Source organism: Tamandua tetradactyla, chromosome 18, assembly GCF_023851605.1.
Source record: "Tamandua tetradactyla isolate mTamTet1 chromosome 18, mTamTet1.pri, whole genome shotgun sequence".
Lineage (NCBI taxonomy): Eukaryota > Metazoa > Chordata > Mammalia > Pilosa > Myrmecophagidae > Tamandua > Tamandua tetradactyla.
This window is the reverse complement of record NC_135344.1, coordinates 71,753,557-71,779,337: the sequence shown is the minus strand read 5'-3', so window position 1 is coordinate 71,779,337 and position 25,781 is coordinate 71,753,557. Positions and strand designations below refer to the sequence as shown.

Sequence of the window (25,781 nt, the reverse complement as noted above, 5' to 3'; positions counted from 1 at the left end):
GTGGTATTGGTCCCATTGCCTTAAGTGGCAACATGGTTTTACTTAATTAGACATTAATTAAAAGTGAAGAATAGATTATAATCTGGAGATGTTTGCAAGTTCAGCGTGATATAGATAACACTGTGTTTTCTGTGAGTTTGTGTTTGCTTCTTGTTGTGAATCTTGCTAAGGTGTGGATAGTTGATCATTAGTCACAATTAAATTGAATTTTGGGATTAAAAAAAATGTTCCTGAGCTTATATTAGAGAAGTAACAACACAGCTTTATTGTGACCACAGCAAAATCGCTTGAACTAAATCTCCTGTGGCCTTCAGAACTGTTTGATATAATCTATGGCTCTTTTCCCCCAAAAAACTTTTTTTTCACTTGGCTGTTTGCATCTTCCTCTTTGGTCTCCCCTTTTTCTGCCTCAGCAATTTTTCTCTTACATCTCTTACTGATGGAACACATTTAGGCTCAGTCCTTGGCTCTTTTCTCTTCTCTCTCTCTCTCTCTATTTGCTCATGTGAAGATTTCACTCAGCCTCATGGCTTTAAACATCATGGACATCCCAGTAAGTCATAAATTTCTCTCTCTAGACCAGGTCTCTCTCCTGAATTTCACCCTTGAACATTCAACTGCCTTCTTGCTATTTCCACTCACAGTTTAACAGTCATCTCAAACTGAACATGTCCAACATTGAACTCTGGACTCTATCTCTGTGCACATGTCCCTCACCACCACCCCCGCCAAAACCTCCTCTGCGAAAATCCACTCCACGACTGTCACCCCCATAATTAATCCTGAGGGTCTTGATGCCCTGTCGTCCAACCTGCCAGCAAACCCCATTGGCTCTGCCTTCAAAATATATCAGGGGCTCTCTGCTGCTTACTCCCTCCAGCTGCTTTCATCTGCTCCCAGCCTTTGCCATTTCTCACCTGGACTATTGCAATAGCCTCTGGCTAGTCTCGCTTACTCCTTTATAGTCTAGTCTTAACAGAGAAGCCAGACTGGTCCTTTAAAAATGTAAATCATGTCATGTGATTCTTCTATCCAAAACTCTGAAATGGCTTCTTATTTTCTTTAGAAGCAAAGCTATAAACCTAACTGGCTGACAAAGCCCTATGTGATCTCTGCTCTCAGCTGGGCTACCTCCAGGTAACCTGCTCTCATCAGCTATTCTTGCCTTTGCTTACTGTGCTCTAGCCATAGGAACCTCCTTTACCATTTCTACCCCAGGGTCTTTGCACTGCAAATGTGCTCTTCCCAGAGGGCCATGCGGCTACTGCCTCACTTCCTTCAGGTCTTGGCTCAAAAGGCACACATCCTATTCCAAGACTGAAACTTTCTCTCCTTCTTTACATTGCCCTACCCCTCTCTTTGCCCCTGATTTTTTTTCTATAGCATTTATACCATCTAACCTACTTCAAAATTTCCTCACTTATTACATCTATTATTTACTGTTTATCTTCTCACATCAGAATGTAAGCTCTACAAGGTCAGGGATCTCGGTTTTGTTCATTGATAAATTCAAACTCCTAGAGCAGTGACTGGTGCAGAGTAAGCACTAAAGGTTTAATGAATGAGAGAACAGTAAGACCACATAATAAGCAACATTGGCCCTGGCTCTTACTCTGGCTGCATTATAAATACGGAATATTCTGCTGATGATGTCCTCTTCTAAGTCGGCAGAAACAAATTCCACTTGGATGGGACCGTGTCTGTGTACTCCATTTTCTGGCCAGTACTGGGGACACAACTGGATTCAGAACAGAAACACAAGGTTAGTTATAAGAATAACTTCACTCCGAACAGTCTGGAAAAGGTCAGTGTCAACATTCAGTAAATTTTAATACTCCATTGATTCACTTCATTTCCCTTCATTTCTTTCTCTTGCTTTCAGCAAGGAGACTTCAGGTCTTTCTTGTTGGTTGATTCCCAATGTGTCCTTTTAGTATTTTTTCCTTTCCTTTTTCAGAAAGCATCTTTTAGTCCTGACACAATTCTGCTTTCCAAACAGGTCTTGTGGACATGGTTCTCACATCCCTTTGTACGATATCTTTTGCATGCTGAAAGGAGCTCATATTTGGCTGTGGGGGAGATGCCAATGGCAGAGAGACCTAATAATGCCCAAATGCCCCACCTTCCCCTCTCTGGGATTGTGTCATAATTCATAACCACTTTGGGAGTAGGGCTATTTTGTGGCAAGATTCAGAATGGATTTGTTGGTTGCTGAGATAGTTTGGACCTCTATGTTCCCTAGAAAAACATGTCCTGAAATCGGATCTATCCCTATGAACCTACTGCGAGTAGGACCTTTTGATGAGGTTACTTTAGTTAGGTGTAACCAACCCAAACACGGAGGGTCTTAATCCTATTACTGGGATCCTTTATAAGTGGAATGAAATTCAGATAGACAGAGAAAACCACAGAGGGAGTGGCCAGAAGCTGTATATCAACAGGACTCAGAAAAGAAGAGAAGGACCAGAAAACGTGGCCATGTGCCTTGTCATGTGACCAGCCGAGGACCAAGGATGGTTGGCAGGGAGAAAGCCCCGCCTTGATGACACCTTGATTTGGACTCCTCTCAACCTCAGAACTGTGAGCTGACAAATTCCCATTGTTTAAGCCGATGCCTTGCATGGTATTTGCTATAGCAGCCAAGGAAACAAAAATCTTGGCATTTTCATGTTCTGATCCGAATGCTCCCTGCTCAGAGCTAGGGAATCTGGTGTAGTAAGAGTAAATGCTTTGCTGCTTTACCTAGAGGTGGTTTAATTAAAAACACAATTTCCTAGGGTCTAAACCCCAGGCATTGGTAATACTGGGTAACTGGAACTTTTGTACAGTGTAATGCACAACTCAGTTCATCAAGGAAAGTCAGAAAGGAAAAGTCCCTGAGATCTCTTCTCTTCAACAACCTTTCCTAACCCTTGAAACCCTGGTAGGCATTTAAAGTCTGAAATTAAACTTCTTTGGGGATGTGGTTGGTATTCCACTGACTTTAGTTGGAGACTCCTTTAACTTTTCTCTTTCTGATTTATCTAAAAGACAAATGGCTTGCGGTGAGCAAGAGAATTAATTTGTTATTTCATAATGCATTTTTATTGGGTTCAGAGGAGACACAAAATACATTACCTCATTTTAAGCAAAATCGTGAATTTCAGTCTCCAAAATGGAGAATCCACTGATTAAGTTTGATTTCCTTCCTTCCTTCCTTCCTTTTCTCTCTCTTGATGACTTTTATTGCCTGAAGGATCTAAAATCTCATTGTCAAAGATTGCAAAGGTTGATGTATATTCAGGAGAGCAATTTGTTTTTAGTTAACAATGGGTCAACCAAAACACAATCTCTCTCCATTATGGAGAAGCTAAAGGTTCTGATTTCATGAAAGCAAAATAGCTAAGGGGACCTTTGATGTTAGCTAAGCCTACAGTATTTTCAACATTACATATGTTTATATTTAAAGAACACTTCCATGAAAATTTTCCTTCCTTGCCAGCACTTTTGGATGACAAGTTATAAAACCACCTTGTCAAAATATAGCATACTGATGTTTATTTTTTTTGATACCCAAATGCACCCACTGTTAAAGTTAATAGGCATTATGTTGGGAAATTGAGATGGTAATAAAAGCCATAACGTGTTTTGAACTGTTTGGCCTATTTTCCTGTTGACTGAGCTAGTTTTGCTTTCTGCTTGCTCTCTTGGTTAAAGCTTGGACCGAAAGCTTGTCACTTATACTAGAGAAATATGAATGGCCCAAGCCCCTGCTTTGCTTTTGGCACACTGCATTCCACACTGTTCCCAAGTAAACCAAGCATAGAAAATGGCTTAAATGGTGCATAGCGTGGCCGTGAACCAGACCTATAAATACTTAAAATAGTTGAACGCTATTCTTGTACAATTGCAAAGCCTTTAAGTTCAAATGCTGTTTAGTGCTCTCGAAAAGACGGAATCCCAGGAGCCTCTTTTCTCTCACTCTGAAAATCTGCTCTGTCTGCTGAACAGAATTGTGGTCTTTTTTGTCTCTCCTACGCCCAATCACCCAAGTGTTGGGTTGAGGCCAGAGAGTTGGGGCTCCGAATACAGCTTTAGAATTCAAACGCTGTTGTTCAAAAAGAACACACTCAAGTCATTTAAGCCTTAGTAATCTGAAAACAAACAAACAAACAAACAAACAAACAAAAAAAACAGTTAAACAGTCGTTGTATCTCAGGATTCACAGCAGGAAAAAAAAGGAGGATTCTAAATCGGGAACAAGCCCCTTATCCTGTAACTGTCTATTACGGCAAGAATTCGGATCTAGTGAAATTGAACTCATGCCATTCTAAGTTAGAACCCAGCATTCTGATGTGCTACTTCCAGCTGTGTCTTTGGGTTGATTTTTAAGCACCCGGGGCCTTGCTGTCGGAACGTCTTTATAAATGGCAGCAATCTCTCCTCCAAGAGGGACGGGGGTGGGGTGGGGGGGAGAAGAGCTCTAAAACATTTAAGCTTCTTAAGCAAAATGACTAGACGAGACAAGGATTATCATTATTATTTCATTAACTAGCTTTCAAGATAGAGCCTTAACAATATAATGTAGTGCCCCAACCATAATTGAAAACATTGTAGAACTGAATTTAATGTTCACGCCAGTTGTCCATTTATGGAAGATTGATGACAACAAAACAGATCCTAGGAAGGAGAAATCTTAACCAGTTTGGATGCAGAAATAGTTCAGCTCGCTCTCTCTTTAAGAATTAGTCTCAACTAGATAGGAAATAGATTTAGTTCCAGAACAAGTTTATTTTTAATACATGCTAAACGTGAACTTTCAGTAATGGCTTGGCCTATGATCAGCACGGCTATACCCCAAAACATCTAAAACTGATAACTCTACCTTGCAAAGGACCACTGCACTAAAGCAACCCCATTCCTAAAAGCTAGCCATTGCTGTCAAATTCTTTCTCTTTTGATGCTGAAGAGGAGGAGCTATGCAGAAGCCCAATTTGTCATTCTAAGTTTCTTTTATTTCCAAGTCCCACTTTCATGTCTTTTTTTTTTTTGGTATGGGCAGGCACTGGGAACTGAACCTGGGTCTCTGGCATGGCATGTGAGAACTCTGCCACAGAGCCACTGTGGCCTGCCCCGGTAAAAAGACAACCTCATGTCTTTTTAATATCGTTAACAAAGAGTTCCAAAACTAATTGCTTTCCCTTCAAATTGTTTACTTCTCTCTACACCGCCGCTGTCACGTCAACCCCCTCATCCTCATCCCCAACTCTTCTGGGGGCTCCAGGTGAGCCCTGCCAGGAAGCATCCAAGGACTGGGATGAGGGCTGATTCTGATGTTGAATCCCTTCCCTGACTGCCCTGTGGTTACTTTTCTCTTGCTTTCAGCTCTGGTATGTTTGGATGCTCGTATAGCTTTGACTTTGGCTATTACCTTGCTGCCCTCCAGGCACTATCTCCACCCGACTCAAAGAGTCTGATTTCTGACCCTGTCTTGTCCTGCCACTCCCATGTCTATGACTTCTGCCTGTCTTTTTGGTGTCAGCCGACTTTCTGCGCTCACCCCTAACTCCACCTGACTCTTGACCTCTGTCCTTCAGCATCCGTGGTTCTCCAGCCTGCCCGGTGTTTGTGACCTGGCACTGGCACCTGTGCTTCTTGATGTGTAAACAAAGCAAACACAGGTTTGCCCCCTGGCACCGGTTCTGACCACTGCGGCTAATGCGTCTCACCTGGGCAGGGTCCACGTCATTTAGCATAACCACCGATGTGCAGTGATAATCCAGGACCAGTCTCCAAAAGTCTTTGACTGTGTTTGGCAAAGGATGCTGGGTGACTATAAAGGCCGAAGGCTGTTTATAGCTCTGCAAACACAAACAAGGAAGGTCTAAATATACTGGGAGATGCCAATGCAGGAAACTCAAGTTATTTTGTGCACATGGAAACCTGTGGCACCAGACACAGAGAGTATTTAACAGTTGTTGAATTCTAGCACCATTTACACCTAAATAGATGAAATATGAACGTGTCTACAAAATAAAGATGATAAAATCTAATAAACATCTCTCATGGATGTTTTGATATTTCTGGTGGAAGGGCAATATCGATCCCGTACCTAATTATTTTAATGGCAAAACATTAAAATAATGTTTCAACTTTGCTTTAAAACATTAAGCATCATTAAGATAATCTTACCTTACCTAAAATCTGTCATTTGAACGTGTGGCATCGTTACTTATTCCTATCCTACCAGGATCCAGATGCTCTTTACAGCTCTGGAGAGCTCCAAACAAGTTTAAGTACCCTTTTACTGATATCACACCGAAAGAATCAAAATTTCCATATTAGCCCTGGAAATATTCATTCACTCTTCCCATCAACTGAGCAGCACACGCTCCTTCAGTTAGAGGTAAACAGACTGACAGGGAGTAATGAGTTGTGGGTTATCTGCACAGACAGGCATTTCTCCCCCGATGTTAATTGCGGCCTAAATTAGGGAGGGAGAGAACCGGAATAATGCTGCAAACCGCATTACCCCGCTTCGCTGCCTCAGCCGCTCAACAGCTGCGGGTGGCTCTCGGGCCGGCAGGTTAAAAAATGTACATGCTCGGGGAGGAGCGGGAGCCGGGTCACTCCCTCATCCAGGTGTCCCGACCGGCTGTCTCTGAGACCGGACACCGGAACTTAGGAGTGAGCTGAAATGCATTTTGCTGGAAAAGCAGCCTGCATCTGAGAAGGGAAGTGCAGAGAGGAGGAGGAAGGGGGGGGGAGGAGGGGGAGGAGGAGGAGGGGAGGGGGAGGGGGGAGGAGGAGGGGGAAGGAGGGGAGGAGGAGGGGAAGAGGAGGAGGGGAAGAGGAGGAGGGGAAGAGGAGGAGGGGAAGAGGAGGAGGGGAAGAGGAGGAGGGGAAGAGGAGGAGGGGAAGAGGAGGAGGGGACGAGGAGGGGAAGAGGAGGAGGAGGAGGAGGAGGAGGAGGAGGAGGAGGAGGAGGAGGGAAGTGCAGAGAGGAGGAGGAAGGGGGGGAGGAGGGGGAGGAGGAGGAGGGGAGGGGGAGGGGGGAGGAGGAGGGGAAGAGGAGGAGGGGAAGAGGAGGAGGGGAAGAGGAGGAGGGGAAGAGGAGGAGGAGGAGGAGGAGGAGGAGGAGGAGGAGGAGGAGGGGGAGGAGGAGGAGGGGGAGGAGGAGGAGGAGGAGGAGGAGGAGGAGGAGGAGAAGGACGGCCTGCCCCCTCCCCCCGCCCCGCGTACGTCCATCAGCGCTGCGTTGATGTAGTTGCTGCTCTCCCCGTCGATGGTGATGAGGAAGGGCAGGCAGCGGTCTGGGGGCAGCACGTCCATGCAGCGGTTCTTCTCGTGGTTCCGGGGCAGGAGCGCTATGCTGCAATCCTCCACCCGCAGGGTTGGCGTCACCATGTTGAGTGTCTGCGCCAGGGGGTCACAGCCGGGCATTAGGGACGGGGAGGGGCTGGACGCCCGAGGCCTCTGCAAATCTCCTCCCCCACTTCTCGACAACACACACACGCACACAGACACATATAGACACAGTCACAGCATATACACAGACACATACACAAAATCACATGCAGACATAAGTACACAGAGCAGACAGATGGACGCACAGAGGCAAGTCGCACACATACAACAACATCCAAGCAACCACCCCCCGCCCCCGCACCCCCAAACACAGTGGCTCCAGCACCCCCAGTGAGAGTCTTATGTCTCTCCTCCCTCTTTGGGTTTCATGTGGGCAATGCCCATGAGACCTGTGGCCACAGGCCCGGGGGCCACTGCAGGTCCTGAGGGTAAGGGCCGCGGGAGATGACACGGGCAGGATGTCTGAGAATCTGGGAGGTGAGCGGAGGAGGAAGAGTTTGACCCTAGAATCAGAGGCATTTACACAAAGCTCGAAAAGGGGAATGCAATGAGGAACTCTCGTCCAGGAAGTGCTCTGAATGCATGCTTCCACGGTTTGACAGCACCCATGGTCACACTGTGGATGGGCGTAGGGGACACGATGTCAGGATTATGTGGGGACCACGTGGTGTCTGCTTTCCTCAGGAAGCACACAGTTCTGAGTGACGTGGCTCTCAGCCAGGCGGTTCTGGCCCCCTCCGCCCCTCTCCCCCCATAAGGGGACACTGGGCCAAGTCTGGAGAAATTGCTGGTTGTCACAACTAAGGCCGGGGGTGCTTCTGGCATCTAGTGGACAGAGGGACAGCCCCCAGGGACCGAGGGTTACCTGGGCGCAAACGTCAACAGTGCTGAGGGTGAAAAGCCCCGGGTTAGCACAAAGGTTCACGGGCTGAATGCAAGAGACTCCTCATCAGATGACCTGCCTCCCCCTTCGCCATGACTTACCCGGAATTCTTCTTTGATCTGACTGGAGTTTGTCTGAGGGTCCAGCTTGTTCATGTCGTAATACAGAGACCTCACTTGGGAAGCTGGGACTGAGGTGTCTCCACAAAGACAGGCTTCCAGAATCGCATCGTGGATGAACACGTACTGCTCCTGGGGAGACACATCGAGTGGTGAGTGTGGGGATGGGTAAGCCTTAACCCACCTCTCCGTGGATGTGAGCCCACTTGCAAATAGGCCCTTTGAAGATGGTGTGATCGGGTAAGGCATGACCATCCCCCAATATGGCTCAAGTCCTTATATGCAAAGGAAATGGGGCACCCAGGTGGAAGACAAGTGAGTGGAAATGGGGGTGGACTCAGCGGGAACAGCAGAGGTGGCCACGTGATGAAGATGCCACAAGACACCACAGACTCGGGAAGAAAAGTATGCCCTGCCGAGACCTTGCGGTTGAACCTAGTTCCAAACCATGAAGCAATAAGCTCCTGTTGTTTAAGCCAACCCATTGTGTGGTATTTGTCAAGGTAGCCCTGGCAAACCCAGCAGATGGTGGTAGAGAAATCTTGGAACTTGAAAGAGCCAGAGGAGGGAAGACACAGAAGAATTTTAACCCCACATAATCAAGACAATGGAACAACATTGGGTCGTAGACAGTGTATCCTTGACAGAGAGAAATGTGGTCCTGGAACCTGGCTACTTCAGGATCAGCACCCCCATTCCCGAGGGGACAGCTGGGCAAGTGACCCACGTGGCAGCTTAAAGGGAGGATGGGGCAACAAATCTACCACTGATAAATATCAGTGCAAGCCCTGCACGCTATATTCTGTAATACGTATCAGTGGGATCAGAATGCTCACTAATTCTGATCCTACAAATTTGGAACCCAATGCTTCAGGTGAGGACCGGGCAGAATTTTTCCTACCTGTAATGAAGAGGATTTGCTAGCCAGATTAATAGTGTAAAGAAGGTTTAAGGAAATTTGACATTGCTATGAAAACAAACTGCTCTGAGCATTTCAAACTACTTACTTTAAAACATTAATTAACGTGACAATTATAGAAGCCCTTACATGTCCATAGAAGAGTGCCTGAATGTATGTAAAATAAATCCAGTTTTTAAAAAATCAGTCCTCTAATTCTGAATTGGCACTCACTTCCCCTAGAATTAATTAGGAAAGTTTTACTATACTTATTACTGCTCTTTAATTGCATGAGATGTAAAAATTGTGCTTATTAGTTTTTTTACTAATTAATTTAATTTCTATAAATAAGTAGGACTGAGTGCTGAAAAAGCAGCCCCATCCTATTAGAGACAATGCCTGGGAAAAAGAGGATCAAGTGAGAAAGTGGATGTGACAACATTTGCTCAAAGTAAAGTACATTAGAAAATAAATGACTATCGTTACTATCTTTAAAACAGAATATTCTTTATGTAAAGAAAAGAGACCATGAAAGTAGCATTTAAAACTTCTACTATTTTTCTCCATGTTAAAAAAAATGAAATTAAACTTCCCTGTGGCTTCTGTAAACTTTAATGCACAATCTAAACATAAGCTATTATTACTCCTTATTCTTCATTCTGTTCATGAATCATTTTCCAGGTGGGTGCAAAGCCTATTTAAAGAGATCAAGTGGTAGTCAAAACAGGAATTTCCTAAGGACAGAAGCCTAATACCTTTTCTCAAAAATTTAAATTCCTGATACACTTTGAATTTCTATTTAGAGTTATTAGTTGATACAACACTTCTACAAAAACAGGCACGTTCCCATGATGCCAGGGCAAGGGGCAGAACTTTCAGGGACAGTACACTCGTTTCTTCTCAGTACTCCTGGAGAACAGCAAACGGACAGAGAGTACCCTAAAGCTATTTGGCCAATGCCTGGCTATTCTCGGAGGTTGTCTTGCTCTGGTTACCAGCTAGTTTAAAAGACACAACTAAAAGAAATGATATTGAGGGTCCGTGGGTGTTCCAGTGGTAGAATGCTCGCCTTCCACGTGGGAGACCTGGGTTCGATTCCTGGGCCATGCAACACCCCCCTTTCCCCCCGCCCCGTTAAAAAAAGAAATGATTTTGAAATTCTTACTACTTTATGTGGAGACTCAAATCGGGATCTACAACATTCCCATGTGGGCAAATTTAAGCTCATGGCTACAGATTCTGTTCCGTGAAAATTGCTGGCCTTTTTTGTTTGATTAGGGAAGGAAAAATAAAAGGAAGGATGGAAGGATGGAAGGATGGAAACAGGGACTGCCACGTATATCATTTTTTCTTCCCCTTCTAAAGAGTTCTGAAGATCTAGTTGCAGGGATTTCTTTTGCTTCTGGTTCTGGGTGGTGGGCTGGAGGTGTGGCATTGGGGGTCAGAGCTAAAGGAAGGCGCTGGTACCTCTGTCTGCACCATGTTGACCCTGCGGGAACGCAGCTCCCGGACGCAGTTGTAGATGTCCACCACACCTTCCCTTTCTGCCATGTCCAGCATGATATCAATGACAATGAAGCAGCCGGTCCTACCAGCCCCAGCGCTGAAGGAAAAAGAGGCTCCCTTTAGTGGAGGAAAAGGGACCCCCGGGCTGCATCTGCTTGACTTTATTTTCTTTTAGGAAGGTGAAATCCACACAACCTCAAGTTGGCACTTTGGAGTGTCTGGTTCGGTGTCACTTAGCACATTTGCAATGCCCAACACCCACCACCTCTACCTGGTTCTAGAGCACGTTTATCCCAGCCATGTGGATGCTGTAGCCCCAGCCACCGGGCTCACCTGCAGTGGACCACCAGTGGGCCGGCGTTGGGTGGGCTCTTGGATTTGACCTGCCGGACGAAGCCCAGCAGCCCCGTGGCGTGGTATGGCACGCCGTGGTCCGGCCAGCCCGTGAAGTGGAACTGTCTGATCTCGCGGATCTCATGAACACCTCTCTGCCCAGAACAAAGGAAATCACTTGGTAAGCATGAGCAACTGGGGAGGGGGGGTGGGGCGCCACGAACCCAGGAAGCCTGGGGCTAGAAAACCATGCACTGCTTGGGAAGAAGGTCACGCTTAGCTTCAACACCCAATGTGAAAACATCTCTCAGGAAGAAGTCTGTGGGGGTGATGAGGCAGGTGCTGATGTAGGGAAAATGCTAATGTGTGCCGTCCCTGCAAGGTGATGGAGCATTTCATTCTCTGAAGCTCCTTTCTCAAAGTACAATAAGTTAGATGTGTATACGTCATTGGATGCTGCGGTGTGCTGGGGAGGGAGGACTAGGAGGAACAAAGGACACCTGTGAGCTCAGCCCCAGCTTACTGAAATGCAAGGCCCTGTTCCAGCTTTTTGGAATCCTGGGATCCCTTTGTCCCAGGTGCCAGAACAGTATACATACACTGCGGGTGCTCAGAGAATGATCGCTGGGTGGATGAATGAGAACCACTCCATGCTAACTGGCCACAGAGCTGACTTTCACTTGCAGCTTGGTTTGTTAGGTTTTTCTCTCATCTAGGTGGACATTTAACCTGTTCATTCCAGCACCAGCACCACTGGGCATACGTGAGCTGCCCGAGGTGACACTTCTTTCCTTAAATGGGTCCCACAGTCTGGGAAAGAGGCTCATAAGCAAATAAAGACTATGGAAATCAAGAGGCATTTTCTTTTTTTTCCTGAATTCAATGTTAGAGCAGTACATGGAAGAGGGTTGCTCTGCCAACGAACTGAAGGGAAGGCAAAAGGATTTTTTAAAATCTTGTTTTAAGAATAATTAAGGTGATTTGTACCCGCATTTATTTTTTTGTATCAAGGTTGTAATTGAAGCAGTAGTCTGTTCTGAAGACAATATTCACTTCAGAATTAAAGCTAGATGTGATTTTGAGGATCACATTTGACTTTCCTTCCTCATTCAAGGAATGTTTACTGAATCCAATCTCTGTAGCAGGCCCTGAGTTTGGTTTTATTATATCTTAATATTCAACAACACACTAACTTTATCACATTCACCATCAGTCATTCTTCATAATTATTAGTGAGAGAAGAAATTCAAAATGTTTATTTGCTTCAAAAGACTGAGAGAGGCCAACGATGATAGATTTTAAGACTCTCACATGTGTTAATATGTGTTGGTTTAATAACCCACGAATGCTGAGGCTTTATTTCTCTGTGAAAATGCTATTTTTAAATGGAGCTTAAGTGTTAAGGAACTAAGCAGTCAGGGCTTCATAAATGAAAATCAACACTTTCATCCGCTCCATAGCCTCTGTGATTCCAGACTAATATTACTGGGCACTTAGGAACCCAAACTGCTGTCTATGAGAGCACGGTGACATTTGGCCACTCCAAAAGTCTCCGTTAGGAGATGCGCAGTTGTGCCTGTGTCACCTGTTCCTGGAGCCCCCTTATCACCCTTTGTCCCCCTGGCTTTTGTGTATGATGACTGGGCCAGAGGCCACCCAGTTTGGTGATAAATATCCCATGACTAGGAAGGCTTGCCTGTAATACCTATTAATTTATTCCAAAGGTACATATAGTGATTTGGTTGGTTTGACATTTTGAGCACATCCTTTTCTAGCTTTGCAGCTCTTAGCTCCATCCTCCCCAGCGGGCTCCATTCATCGTGAAATGTGCTCCCAAGACTAATTTTCTAAGCAAGCTAAATGGCAGTTTTGGGGATCCAGAAAACTTTTTCCCAAAATAAACTTCTTCCATCTACTATGCTGATTATTGACAAGGTTAGCAGAGGAAATGGCCCCCAATCCAGCTCTCAATCTTGTTCATTAACGCAGCAGTTTCTCCTTATGCTGCTTGGTGATACATTTGGGGAAGAAAATCCCAGATGTGATCAGCGACCACAACCTCAGTACTTCCCAATTCGATATTGATGACATTTTCTCCGTATTTTTCATTATAGCAAGTATTGGCCCTATATAAAAAAGTTATATTTGCTTAATTTTCCCAATGTAAATTGTGGGGAAGAAGAATCCAAGCTGCACCTACCATCCAGTGGGTGTATTTGTGGAGTGAATGAATATTTGTGGAGTGAGTGAGTCACCGGACACATGCCCCATCTTGAGACAGGAGGGTCATACTCTCAGTGCCTCCCCTGAGGGCCAGGCACTTCCTGGGTAGAGGGAACTCAGGGGCCATTGCCAGCTTCCTTTCTGCCAGGTAGAGATGGGGATGGGCTAAGAGCCTGGACCCACCAGCCTCCTCCTGATAGGACGGTACTACACGCTATTTAAAATTTGTTGAGCTTTGAGTTGTTAGACATGTGGGAAAGGAAAGATGACAATCTGATTCAAAACAAGAATTCACTGTGTTTTAAACTGAGTCCAGCACAACCCATTTTTTCCCCTTTAGGTTCCCCGCTGCAACACACTCTCAAAACAGAATCAGAGTTTCAAGAATCTCAAAAGTACATGTTTGACTGTTTTTTCTCCTTTCTTTTCTAATGAGAGAGCTAAAGACCTACGAGCAGCACTCCACCAAAGTACTAACGATTTGTTTTCCTTAAAGATTCCAATTGCCCGGTTGGAAAAATCACTAACATGTCATTTTGATTTCCCCAAATGCATTAACAAGCTCTCCTTCCTCCTCTTCCTTCCATCACCTCCTCATTGGTTGTCTAATGACTAAAATAACTGGGTATTTTAGAAACATTTCTGTGCAGCTGGGGATGTAGGAGAGTACAATATGAGGTTAGAAAAAGAGCAAAGAAACAAACAAACCGTTCCTTTAGCAACAGAGATGCATTTTCAGCTTATTAGAGATCTGCCTATTCAAAGAACTCCAAGTTTAAGTGATGGCTTTTGGATAAAATTTTTTTAAAGAAAAAAAAATTGGTCTTTTATCGCTACCTGTTTTAATGCAGTTATTCATGAGTGCTCTTGCCAAGAGCCATACAAAAATCCTCCATGATTTTTTCCCCAATCCTGCCTAAGAAGGAAAAAAAAAAACTGACATCAAAGTGTGCTGCTCAGAACTTGAAGAACTGAGTCAACCAGAACTCCACTTTTGAAGTCTCCAGGCCTCCTGCCTGCTTATTAAAAAAGGCAGGCCAAGGGGAAAAAAAAAGCTAAATAGTATGAGAAACAGTTTAAAATAAACTAGTCTTTTCAGCCTTGTGATTCTATGACAAATATGGATTTGCAAATGAGGATAAGTAGTTCAAAAATATCAGAGCAAATTACCCTGTAAACAGATGCTGCAATTTCCTTGATCTCCAAGAACTGGTCATATTAATCCCAAAAGTGCATTTAGATGCAATGAGAATAAAGAGTAGAGAGGAAGGTCAGGGGCCAACTGACCAGCAGTTCACTCCAAGGAGACCAGCTACTGGTCAAGAAGCTCAAGCTTCCATTGACCAAACTCATGACAAAATGGCCCTGCCCAGTGCAGATGTGCAGCACGCAGTTAGGTCAAATCGGCTCTTGATATAAAACTCAGTGGCCCCCAGAGACAAAATGGTATGTCCCCTTTCACCCAAGGCAAGATAAGGATAAGAAGGCAGAGAGTTTCCCAGCCACATTGCTTCCGGTTTCTTCACAGCCTACCTGTGACACTTCTCGGGGTGGACTGCAGTTTGCTTCACTTCCGGCCCCTCCCTGTGTCAGCAGAAAGAGGGGGGAATAAGGAAATTCCCTGTTATGCCCTACAATGCTCCCAGGGAAGAAGCCCCACCCAGGCACATGGGATGAGGCAGAGTTGAGCCAAGGCACAGCATTCACTGACTCAACAGCAGCCACTATAAAAGGCTGACATCTCAGTATGGAGGCGGGTATGACTGAATGCATTGGTTCATGCAACATCACATGTCTAATGGCCAGTCCTTGCTTATGTTTCCAGGTAGGTCATTTTTACCTGGAAAATCCATCAGTCCATATTACATCAAAAGGCTCGAAAAGCCTCAAGGAAATAGAGGGATTCTGGGAGGAGTTAAAACCAGTTTCTTAGCACTGCTACTAACTCCCCAATGGGAAACCCATATGGACATGAAGGAAATTTGTCAAACTTTCTGTGAACAAAGAAAGAGAGATGGGCTAAACAAAAGCAATCAGTTTTAGAAAAGAAAAAGACAAGTAGATATTTTTGGTTTAGTGGCAAATTATAGATTCATATGAAATGGGAATGATTTGTATTCAAGATGAAAGTGAGCTATTATAGAATCAGAGGGCAAGATGCAAGCTTGAGAAATCCCTAGATAGGCCCTACCTGCATTCAGGTGTGGCCCTGGATAAATCACCCTATATAAATTAGTGAGGTGAGGACAGTGCCACTAACATCTGATGCTGGTTTTTAAAAGGAGTACAAAACTTACCTTTTCAACAGCAAATGTTCTTATCACATATTCTGCCAGTAGTTCTGTTTCTATTAGAGTAACTTTAATGTCTTTATATATCTCTGTGTCATCTGGCCAGTATTTGCAGCATTTGACCTTTAGAAAACACAAAGGAAATTAAGGGTTTAGGTTTGTTTCTCTTTTTTTGAGGTCTCTCAATGGTAGGTCATGATGATTTATACAATAAAATTTGCAGAGAAAACCAAAAGTTCAGCTGTATATGCAAGAGAATTCTTTTATCTAAAAAATACATTTTTTAGATCACCTGTTCTTTTGTTCTTTCCCCAGAAGAAAACAAAATTTGAGTTATAGGTGGAGTAAACACCAGAAAAATGTTCTAAAGTTAACAAATTGTGTTTAAACTACAAATATCCCAGTTACAGTAACCATTCATTTCCTGTTTATCTCTACTCAGGGAATGCCCTAGAAAAATAAACTATAAAAGGGAGTTTGCAATATTTTAGCTCCTCTGAATTTAAGTTATTCCTAGTTTCAGAAATCGACCGATGGTTTTTGAGCAGGGGTGAACAGGGAGTCAGAGCCAGCATTGAACATTAGAGAAATTATTTGTTTTCTGAAGAAGGAATCAGCTTATGGGTTTTTCCAAGCTCCAAGTTAAAGCTATAGATTCATTTTAATCTAAGTTAAATTCAATACACAGAACCTGACCAAATATAAATACAGTCTTTCCATATTATTTGAAGCCTCTAACCTAAGGATTTTCTGGTGGAAGAGTTTTGTTGGACTTGGTCCTTTCAAGCGAGTTGGTTTTTGTGTCATGAGCTCTTCTAGATATCAGCAAAGGCCTGGGATACAGCGAGAGTAGGAGCAGAGACTGGGCGGGGACTTGCGGTTGTCCCCCAAGATCCTGCCTCGTCTGCTTCTGAATTCCTGCCCATTCCAACTGCTCCTGTAATCTACGCCTTCCCCCCGCCCCCCACCAAAAGGATGAGTTCCTCTCCTGTGACTCTGGCCCTGTTTCTCCAAGTGCCGAACTTTATTTCTAACTCCTTTTGTAGGTATCTTTCCTCTGATATTCAGCCAGCACCTCAAAGGCAATATGCCTAGAAGATAATTAATTCTTCTCATATCAACTTCTCTCTTCCTGACGCCCCACGGATGAAGCCTATGCTATGACAGTATGATTTTTCCTGCCACTCAGGCACAAAAAATTGGTAATTCCTTCTTCAGAACCTAACCAGTTGCCTAGTCTCAGTGTGTCTTTGAAAGAGCTCTCAAATATGTTTTCCAACTTTTTATCCCCTCTGCCACAATCTTAGGTCAAGCTCCAGTAACTACTTCCACAGACATTCTAGACATACCAGTAGCAGAGAAACCCTTCCAAAGTGCAATTCCAGGGCATTTACTTTCTCTGCTCAAGAATCTTCTATTTTCAGTCCGGCATCCAAGGACTTTTTTTTTTTTTTAGCCAAAAATACATTTTCAGCTTATCTTTTACTACTCTCCTTCCTATCTGCATGCATTTTATGTTCAAGGTCAAGTGGTTTGCCCTAACTCCCAAATGTATCCCATGATCCAAACTCCTACTCATGCCATTTCTTCTGTTTCCAATGTTTTCCTCCCACCCACATCTCCCCAGATGAAAATGTCCATTCCTCCAAGTCCATCATAAATGCCACAGCCCTCGAAAGTCTTTCCTCCATGGAGGCAGGTTCTTTCTCTTCTTGATGTTCCGATAAAACATGCTTGTTCTGCTACTATGACAGCTCTCTGAAATCGCTTGATATTGTTCTTTAGCCTTCTTACCTGTTGGCATGTAAAGGTTTTTTGCTCATTTCTGCCTTTCCTCCGGCACCTGAGATTGAGTCTTGTGTACACAGTCTAAGATATGGATCTCTGGGGGAACATCATTTGGACCAGTGTAGGGAGGAAAATCCCAGACTGGGAAAGTTGACAAAAAACAAATATAAATTGGGATGACCTCTCCAGATTGCCAAACACCTGTGGCACATGGATGCTTCCCATGTTGCATGATGTAGCTGGTCCTTCTGGATCTTTCTGGCAATCTGTTCAGTGACGATCAATGTAAGCTCTTAATTTCTTTAGATGGAAAGATGTAAGCGACACACATACTTTAAAAATTGGAGACATAGAGGAACATAAAACAGTGGTGGTCTTTGCCCCCATTAAGTTTTTTTAAATATATATTTTTGAGATAATTTCAAACTTACAGTACGACTGCAAAAATAATACAAAACTCATACATACATCCCCCTGACCCAGATACTCAGATCCATAAGCTTTTACCATAGTGCCACATTTGCCATATCATTCTTTTTACCCATCTGTCATCTATGTATCTGCCTATTTTGTAAACATTTAACAGTAAATTGTATACATCATGCTCCATGAACACTTAATACTTCCATGTCCTCATTAACTTTACAGTATCCTTTTGGAGTTTTTTTTTTTCATGAGGACATTATCTGCCTTTATAAAGGGCTTATTTATTTCAGAAATTGACATGATGGATATCTGTACAGGATCTAAAATAACTCCGAGTAAGAGACACCTATTATTTCTCTAGTCCCTTTCCTAGCTCCAAGCGAATCGGAGCACATATTTGTGGAGATGCCAAATTTGATAACCACAACTTCATTTGCAGAATGTCTAACATCACACTTTCACAATGCTAGTGAACAAAGATGCTTACATATATATTGAATTCTTTATATTGAAGGACTTTGACCTTTTGTGACTTTGATTATGTAAACAGAAGTTAGTGAATAAATATAAAACTACAGACAGAGACACATGTACACACTTTAAATAATTCCGGATGAAATGAATATACAATGGAAGATTTCACATATTGCTCTGAAAATCATAAAACATCAAAACACATGCCTACAACTTATATAATATTAGGGTGCATCCTATTTCGTAAAAAGGAACTTACTGTACGGCGTAATTGATTAGGACAGTTTGAAAGATTGTTTGGCTATCTATTCTACTTTAGATTTCTTTTCCTCCACGCCCCCCAATTTTCAATATATGTGGGGAAAGGGGGTTTCAATGCCTTGTAATTAGGGATCCCAAAAGCCCCAGCAACACACCGAAATCTCAGAGTTTCTCTCTGTGGTTCTTCCTGAGAGGTAAGCACAGCCCCCTTGCGCCAGCTGCCCGCCCCCTACCCCTTGCCCTCCCCGGGGCTCCGGGTCCCGCGGGCGGGTCGGATGCTCCGGCGCCCACGCGCGTCCGCAGCGGGAAGCTGATGCCGCCGCCATCAGAGAGACCCAGCTGGGGCTGTGGGTTTCTAAGTTAAGCCACGCCCGGGTCAGACAGGTGCCTGCCACTCTCAAAGCCAAGCAAGAGAGCCATGAGAAACCAACTCCCGCTGCTGTGAACGACCAAGCACTTCTCACCCGTGCCGCCCGGATTCCTAGATGAGGTGCTAATTACCAGAAAGGAGGAACTGTGGCTGCTTCCTTCCAGACTGTGTTTACAAAGGCACCTGGCTGGGCCCGCACAAAGAGGTGGGCCAACCACTGCAGACCCGGTCCTCCCATCTCAACCCCCAGGATAGCCTGAAATGGTTTGCCACATCTGTTTTCAGCCTACCCCAAACCTTTCGAAATTGTGTTCTTTTTAGTACCTTTTAACTTCTTGGACTGTTATTTTGCTTAAAAACAAACAATAAGAAATGGAAAAGGAATCTCAGCTTCTTTCTGGATGAAGCCTTTCCATGCCTGAAGAGTCTGGAGCTTGCCTCCTAGCCTCTAAGATCTGAATACAGAGATGTTAAAAGCATTGATTTTGAGGCACCTGTTGGAACTCAGAACCCATAGAGCCAGATGCTTCATTTTCTCTGATCTGGTGCCAGGCTCACTGCCTCCTGCAGCTTGGAGCTACCTGCACAGTTTCTAAGAGAGGATGTGCTCTTGCACACTCGTAATCAGATAAGGCAACAGCCTCCAGCCCCACAAAGGGGAGCTGTGATCAGTATCATCTAATTACCTCCACACCCCACGCTTGTTCAATCAGATCATCCATCAACCACATATCCGTTGCCGGCTGCCTGCTCATTACCGGGCTGAGCGGCAGGAGGAGACGGAATGGTGCCTGCCTCCAAAGAAGTTATAGTTGTTGGCTTGGAAATTCACAAACATGAGACAATGCAGAGAGCAGTGTAATGCCAGGATTTCTAACTTATTGAATAGAAATACTTGAGGAGTGTCATTTTAGCCAGCAGCCCAGATGATTCCCACGTATTATCACAGATGACTCTGAGGGGTTAGCGCTTAGTTCCCCAACCTGGCAGCATGGTACTGCTACCTCCAGGGCATCTTGAAATCTCTATAGCTGTGTTTCTCAAACTTGAGTGGACATCAGAATCACCGGGAAGGCTCATTAAAACGCAGACTGCTGGACCCACCCTGATTCAGTGGGTCTAGGGTGGGAGCCTGGGAATCTGCATTTTGAACAAGCTTCCAGGTGATGCTGCTGAAGGCGGACCACACTTTGAGCAAGGATTTGTACAACACAACCTGGCTGCATAGGCTGTGGGGTTAGAGCTACAGGCTAGCAGGCTGGCTTCCTCATGTACTGCTGATGTGCACTTGGATGGGTTACTCAAGTTTGCGCCACCGCAGTTTCTTCATTTGGAAGGAGGCAATGATTAGAGCTCCTACCACTAATCTAAGTTCTAAGATTAAGTCAGTGTTTACCTGATTTGGGAAACACTGCACACGAAAATCACTTGTTGGGAAGTAGGGTGCCTTGGTAAGCTCCCAAGTGCAAGCCCATTAAATCATAACTTCTGGAGGCAGGAATGAGGTATCAGTATATTTTGAAGCTCCAAGGTGATGCAGATGAGTGCAGGAACCACCAGATTAAGTGAAATGATGAGATGAAACATTTGGCCCAGCACCCAGAAAATTATCACTTACAGTTGCACATAAGTGAAATTCTAAGTGATAATTTTGTGATCTGGACTCCAAGAGACTCTGGGAGCTCAGAGGGCAAGCGGCTCACCAGGGGCTTGGAGAGGGTAAGCAGAGTTGTCTGGAAGAGGTGGAGAAGCTGAGCGTCAACAATTGTGCATGATTTAAGATGGTGGAGGGGACAACACGGGTGAAAAAAGAGGGAAAACCCCAGTGCTTCTTCTCTTTCTTTTTCCCACAAGCCTTAGTCCAGGGACCTAGCTGAGAGAGAGGCACCTGGCATGTCTATTTCCCCATCAGTGTGGCTTGATTAAAGTCCAGCAGAAATTAGGAAATATGTTTTCCAGCAGGAAAAAAATGTGACTATGTTTTTTTGGGGTAGGAGAGTCAAATGAAATAGAGCTGTGAGGAATCATGGATACATCAGTTTCCATGAATTCATTTTCAAGATCAGTGCCACTCCCCTGCCCAGAGCCATGCATGCTTTGAGTTTGAAAGAGCGAATTGTTGCATTCTTGGAACTGTGGCCCCATTTAGGAGCTTGGGGAGGCAAATGATTTGCCTGGAAGAAGGGAGCCAGCATGAGCTAGGCTGGCCTTCATCGCCTGCATTCCTTCCTCTTCCTCATGTTCTGAAATGAAGAACTAAAGGCAGCCCAGGGAAGCCAGTGACTTGCTCAAGTTAATAAACTAGACGGTGGTGATGGAGAAGCTGGACCTTCAAACTCTTGGGGGAATGAAACTCAACATTCAGGTGCTGTCTTCGGTATTGTCTGGAGGTCCGGCATCAGGAATAGGCACAGAGGAAGGAGACTTGAAACTGTCTAGCTGCTTTGCCTTTTTGGGGATGTGGGGACAGGAGGAACAGGAAGCACCCTCTGACCATCATCAATTTTTGCCCCTTAGCACCATTTCTGCCATGCCTCTGGCATTACCAACTCTCCCAGGCCTCAGAGAGGCCCCTGGGCAGTGTGAACATCTGTGTATGGGCACTGTGCTTGGGACAAGGACTTATTTTCCAGGGTACCCATGATGATGAAGAAGCATCGAAAAACTGAATAGATAACTATTACATGTGATGGAATAAACACAGCCTTAAATGGGTACAAGGGAGGAGAAGAAAAAGGCACTGTTATAAATTCTGATTTCTCAAGAGGCTCTGCAGACTTTTTATTTTTTTCTAAAAAGAGATGTCCAAAGAGAGAGTGACCACAGTTCTATTAATAGTTGTGTGCAGGACAGCTGGAGATACTGGATTGTGAGAGCAAAAACATTGCTATGAAAGCACAGTTACCAAACAGAGCTCCAGCCAAGTGCAACTGCCAGCTAGGTTTCCAAGCGAACAGTCTATTATATCCAAAAAACAAGTTTTACAGAGCTCTCAACTGCAGTGGAGACATTCACTCATTTAAGTATCCTGAAAATACAGATTGCTTTGATCAGTGTGATACAGTAAAGTAGACCTGCATTTGCTTTGCTCCTTGCTAACCTGTGATGTTGCAGTAAGTGACATACACCCTTTGAGCCTCAGAGAGCTCACGAATAATATGGGATAATACTACAGATTTCCTGGGGAGGTTATGAAGATTAAATAGGATGATATCTATATATATGCTTTGCCTAAGTACCTGGCTTATAATAGACCCCACTTCTTTCCAGACTAGCTTCATTTAGTCTTGGAGCCCCCTTGGCAACACCCTTCAAGACTATTTCAAAATTGGCACTAAACTGAGAACTTCTGGAGGACTGGAGAATTTGGGTTTGGGAAAATGACTTCACAATGTGAATAAATATTCCTTTGGTGCCTTTAAGCTCCTGTACCTAAAGTCCCCTTATAAGCTTCTAGTTTTACCTCTGGCTCTCCAATAACATCTCTTGACTAATACTATTACTGGATGAACAACCAATACTTATAATAAGCACCAAGGTCATGTCCATATCCAAACACATGCCTTCATCAACTTTTCATCAATAGTGGAATTTTAAGCAGTCTTACAAACCACATGAGAAATCTGGCTGCTGAATTCTTGCTCTACTCATTTGGATGGAAAGTTTCACCCAGTTGGATCAGAATGCATCATTAATCTCACTGCAGCCAGACTTTCAAGAAATACATTTGTCAAGCAATAATGTTTCCCACCTTCTTCAACAGATTTGGTTTTGACTCAGCCATTTTCAAAACTTAAGTCCTCCTGCCAAAGAAGGATGATTTGCCATCACTGGAGACAATAATAAGAGTGTCAGATATTCTGAAGATTATCCTGGAATAAGTGTTTCGGAAATCCTTTGAGCAATGACCATATTATTAGAATACATACATCTGTATGTCCTGAGGCCCAAGAGAGGGGACCTTTCTTAGAGTGATATCTGAATAGATCTAGTGAGAATAAAAGTCCATACTTGATCTCATTGATGTCTTCATATATAGCAGGAGGTAAGTTGATTGATGTTGGAGTAGTAGTTTAGGTCTAGGTATTTTTTTATATTTATAAAGTGTTACATTGACTTGTGCAAGTCCAAGAACCATTCTGAAGGTCCTTATTTGCAAAAGGAATCCTAGACCATATGTCATTAAAAGGATCTCAAGTATTCAAATTATCTGATTAAATGATTCCACAAAATATTGGAAAGTAAATATTATCACCCCTATTTTGCAAATCTAGTCTGAAGTTGGAAGAGGTTAGTAATCTGAAGCTGGGAGAGATGAATAATCTTAAACTAGGAGAGATGAGAAGATTTAAGGGATCAAATCCTGGTTGTGATGTGGCAAAATGTGTGTCTGCGCTCAGGGTTCTGGTGTCTTTCCATCCCTCAGATAATCCTTCAAACCCATAACTTGTAGAACACAGTCCAGACATTGCTGGGGCTGCAGTGAGGGTGAGATACTGTTCTAAAGCATGTGAAGCTGACGATGACCTGGAGAAGATGGATGTGTAATAAGAAACCTTATTCAAGGCAAAGTGAGGGGCCAGCCCAGTGGTCAAGAGCTGGAACCACCATGTCCGAGTTCAAAGGCTGTGTGACCTTGGGCAAATTACTTAACCTCTGTGGGCTTCATTTTGCCCCATCTATAAAATGGGGATGATAATAAAGTTGTTATGGAGATAAATTCAATTATTTTTTGGAAAGCCCTAAGAACATGTTTGGCACACAGGAAATGCTGCATTAGTGTGTGCTAAATTAAATCTTAAAGAATGAAAAGTGCTATTAGAACTTAGAAGAAGGAACATTAATTTTAAAAGAAGACATTAAAAGCATAAAAAGGAGATAATATTGGAAAGACTATGAAAAAACAAGTGCTATTTCCAGTGTGGATAATAGGGGTAGACATTCTACATGGAGGAAGTCAGCAGAGAGCTGTGGAAGCAAACCATGGAATGTCCAGGGGAGGCTGGATGGGTTGGAGTCCTTGCTGTGTCAGGGTCTGGATGACTGTGAGCTGCATAACAGTGGAAGGAAATAGTCCCATTTCACCTTACTGCTTCCAACACTATCCTGGCTGCCTTCTTTGGCTTTAAAATAACTGCAGTGGGAGGTGCAAGGATAGTTCAGTGGTAGAATTTTCACCCGCCATGCAGGAGATCTGGATTCAATTCCTGGCCCATGCACTTCCCAAACAAACAAATGAAAAACCAACCAAACAAAAATTCAACAAATGGTACTACAATAAGGGGATACTCAAATGGAAAAATAATACAGCATACAAAAAAAAAATAATAACTGCAGTGGTGTTGGGATGGAAAGGGCATAGGTGAGAAGAGGAGCTGCAGAACCAGCATTTTTAAAGGACACAAAGTCTCTCTATGCAAGCACGTAATCATTGGAGTCCATTGGGGCTCTGCAGCTGGGCCAACTTCCCTACTGAGATGGGCCACCAAGTGCAGAGTACAAACTGAAGGCTAGAATGTTCTTATGAATGTTTTGGGCCTGGGGAAAGGGGAGGCCAGATATAGCTGATTACCTATGGACATGCATCAAGGTGTCTCATGACACTGAGATTCTTCTAGATAGACAGTTGATATTTTATTTGTAAAGACTATTGATAAAGAAGGTTTGTCTAACTTTTCTTAAAAATTGACACTGAATGATGAGACAGTGTTGTGTGATAGAAAGAGCACTGGTCTCTGTTGTCATCTAGACGTGTGACCTTGTGCAAGGCACAAAACCATTTTGAAGTTCCCGGGATTCCTTATTTGCAAAAGAGGATCCTAGACCATATAGCCATAAAGATTGTTATTAATTAAAAATACCCTTAATATTATCCAATTATGAGACTCTGGACAGTGGTTTATTAGAAGGCTCTTGAGGTTAAAGAAGCAAGCAAGAAGAACTTCAGAAAGGTACTGGCCAAATGGAACGCTTGGCAGTGGTTGAGATGGGAAAGCTAAGTTTGCATAAATGTTTCCACAGTTGAAAGAAAAGAGCAACTGAGGAGACAATGGCAATTAAATGCAACAGATGATCTTGTACTAGATCTAATAATGGAAGAGAAAAGGGCCAAAAGGACATTAATTGGAATATACAAAAAATTTGGAATATAGACTCTAAACTTTATATCAACGTTAAAGTTCTTGAACTTTATTTACAGTGGTTACATAAGTGAATATCCCTTTTTTAGGAAATAGACATGGAAGTATTATGTGTTTAAGTAGCATGATGTAAATAACCTACTCTCAAATGTTTAGAAAATAATACCCAGATAAAAAGATAGTTAGATGGACCGATAAATGGATAGATAGAGGGATATAGCAAATATGGTAAGATGTTAAAATTTGGTGGATCTGGATATCTGGGTGGGGATATGTTGGAGTCCCCAGTGTGGGTTTTATATATTTTTGCAACTGTCCTGTAAGTTTAAAGTTATCTCAAAATAGTTTTAAAAGGCACTGGTCTCCTTGAGAATCAGTACCTTTACCTGTTATAATACCCTCTCTTCCTCTGATTATCACAGGAATTGCTAAAAAGAGTTAAAGACTTTGAAGAATATAGAGGAAGAAATAAGTGACCTGCCTGATTTCTTTTCTGAATGTCATTTAAATGCTCCTTAGCATGTGAAGTTTCTGATCCAATCAGTCGAATGGATTAAAACTCTACAAATCCACTATTGATCTTGCGATTTTGTAATTTCGCTCCCCAGAGACAAATCTGTCTTTGGTGGGATGATGGTGGGTACTGTCTTTTTCTAGAACAAAGAATTCTCCCTCCATCTTGAATTTTAAGTGGAAAAGGTTCTGTTTCTGTTTCAAAGTAG

The 25,781-nt window shown here is 43.6% G+C and overlaps 1 protein-coding gene and 1 long non-coding RNA gene across 9 annotated transcripts in view; one reads left to right on the top strand and one right to left on the bottom strand.

The window, feature by feature from the left end:
- Positions 1-25,781, bottom strand: part of PTPRM (protein tyrosine phosphatase receptor type M) — an 823,739-nt gene that overhangs the window by 19,495 nt on the left and 778,463 nt on the right. For 5 of the 8 annotated variants that reach the window (XM_077135947.1, XM_077135946.1, XM_077135945.1 and 2 more), the window contains 8 exons: positions 15,607-15,723; positions 14,843-14,893; positions 11,087-11,241; positions 10,715-10,850; positions 8,332-8,481; positions 7,222-7,395; positions 5,709-5,840; positions 1,613-1,738 (listed from right to left, as the gene is read on the bottom strand). In XM_077135947.1, the coding sequence (XP_076992062.1) occupies positions 1,613-1,738; positions 5,709-5,840; positions 7,222-7,395; positions 8,332-8,481; positions 10,715-10,850; positions 11,087-11,241; positions 14,843-14,893; positions 15,607-15,723 (1,041 nt within the window). The remainder of the gene's footprint in view (positions 1-1,612; positions 1,739-5,708; positions 5,841-7,221; positions 7,396-8,331; positions 8,482-10,714; positions 10,851-11,086; positions 11,242-14,842; positions 14,894-15,606; positions 15,724-25,781) is intronic. The other 3 variants (XM_077135950.1, XM_077135952.1, XM_077135953.1) reach the window with 1 other exon arrangement.
- Positions 2,178-25,625, top strand: LOC143662322 (uncharacterized). Its single transcript, XR_013165293.1, has 3 exons — positions 2,178-2,580; positions 10,929-11,267; positions 25,482-25,625. It is a non-coding gene; the product is annotated as an uncharacterized LOC143662322 (long non-coding RNA).